At 39.3% G+C, this 2,055-nt stretch overlaps 1 protein-coding gene across 1 annotated transcript; it reads left to right on the forward strand.

Annotated features, from left to right (window-relative positions):
- The first annotated feature begins 358 nt into the window (after positions 1–358).
- LOC108477688 (uncharacterized) lies at positions 359–1,648 on the forward strand. The gene is made up of 3 exons (XM_017780200.1): positions 359–530; positions 669–995; positions 1,416–1,648. The coding sequence occupies exons 1-3, from the start codon at positions 359–361 to the stop codon at positions 1,646–1,648; spliced, it is 732 nt and encodes a 243-aa protein (XP_017635689.1).
- The last annotated feature ends 407 nt before the right edge of the window (positions 1,649–2,055 follow it).

A 2,055-nucleotide genomic window follows, 5' to 3' on the forward strand; every position in this document is an offset into this window, starting at 1 on the left:
TATGGCTAATATAGATGATGATCCCGAGAAAGCAGAGTTCTGGCTTGAAAATTCTATCAGGGTATTCGATGAGCTTTCTTGCACTCCCGAAGAATGTTTGAAATGTGCTATATCTTTACTAAGGGATTCGACATATCATTGGTGGAAGACATTGGTATCTGTGGTTCCGAAATAAAGGGTTACATGGGATTTCTTCCAAGAGGAGTTTAGAAAGAAGTATATAAGCCAACGGTTTATTGATCAAAAACGGAAAGAGTTCCTTGAGCTGAAACAAGGTAGAGTGTCTGTGGTAGAATATGAACGTGAATTTGTCAAACTCAGCAAGTATGCCCAGGAGTGTGTGTCCACCGAAGCTATTATGTGTAAGAGGTTCGAGGATGGGCTAATTGAAGACATCAATCTGCTAGTTGGGATTTTAAAGTTGAAAGAGTTTGTGGTATTGGTCGATCGAGCTTGTAATGCTGAAGAACTGAGCAACGAGAAGAGAAAAGCTGTGGATGAAGCTAGAGATGTAAGAAAGAAGCCAATGAGTAAGTTATTCCAATCTCAGTTAAAAAAGTCTAAAGAAATGAATCCTCGGTTGACTGTTTCAACTAGACATTCATATCAGGATCGTGGGAGATCATTTTCAGGTTCTAAAGCTTAAGCTACTTCAATGGCGAGTGTAGGTAATGTGAGATATAATAGACCTGAGTGTCAGCATTGTGGTAAACAACGTTTCAGGAAGTGTTGGACAATTTGCCGGGCTTGTTTCAAATGTGGTTCCCGAGAACATTATATTAAGGATTGCCCAAAAAGGGTTGAAGAAGGAAAATTTCAGAGTGCCAGACAGACTAGTGCTGCTAATAGAGGTAGACCTCTGAGAAATACTGGAAGTGGAGCTAGCAGTCGAAGTGTGACAAAGGAATCAACTGGTAGATCGGAAGCTAGAGTACCTGCTATAGCTTATGCCATACATGCTCGGGAAGAGGCGTCATCTCCTGATGTGATCACTGGTACATTTTCTCTTAATGATACTATTGTCATTGCATTGATTGATCCCGGATCTACTCATTCTTATGTTTGTGTGAATTTGGTATCTAGTAAGAGCTTGCCTGTAGAATCTACTGAATTTGTGATTAAAGTGTCAAACCCTTTATGCAAATATGTGTTAGTAGATAAGGTTTGCAAAAATTGCCCTTTGATGATTCAAGGTCACTGTTTTTCGGCTAATCTAATGTTGCTACCATTTGACGAGTTTGATGTCATTTTGGGTATGAATTGGTTGATACTACATGATGCCAGAGTAAATTGCAGACAGAAAACTCTTGAGTTGAAATGTGAAAATGGTGAAATACTTCGGGTGGAAACAAATGAATCAAATAAATTGCCTATGGTGATTTCGTATATGTCTGCTCAGTGATATATGCGAAAAGGGTTTGAAGCTTATCTTGCTTATGTATTAAACACTAAAATGTCTGAGTCGAAGCTTGAATCAGTACTGTCAGTCTACGAGTTCCCGGATGTATTTCCAGAAGAATTGCCGGGGTTGCCTCCGATTAGAGAGGTAGAGTTTGCTATTGATTTATTACCTAGAACTGCACCAATTTCGATCTCTCCATACAGAATGGCTCCGACTAAATTGAATGAATTAAAAGCTCTGTTGTAAGAGTTAACAGATAAGGGGTTTGGGAGACCGAGTTTCTCTCCCTGGGGTGCCCCTGTGTTGTTTGTAAAGAAAAAGGATGGATCCATGAGACTTTGTATTGACTATCGACAGCTGAACAAGGTGAACATAAAGAACAGGTATCCTTTGCCGAGAATCGATGATTTGTTTGACCAGTTAAAAGAGCCGACAGTGTTTTCAATGATTGATTTGAGATCTGGTTACTATCAGTTGAGAGTTAAAGAGTCAGATGTGCCAAAAACCGCTTTCAGAACTAGGTATGGACATTACGAATTCCTTGTGATGCCTTTCGGTTTAACCAATATTCTGTCTATCTTTATGGATTTGATGAATCGAATCTTTCAGCCATACTTGGTTAGTTTGTGGTTGTGTTCATAGATGATATCCTA

Source organism: Gossypium arboreum, chromosome 3 (assembly GCF_025698485.1).
Source record: "Gossypium arboreum isolate Shixiya-1 chromosome 3, ASM2569848v2, whole genome shotgun sequence".
Classification (NCBI taxonomy): Eukaryota; Viridiplantae; Streptophyta; class Magnoliopsida; order Malvales; family Malvaceae; genus Gossypium; species Gossypium arboreum.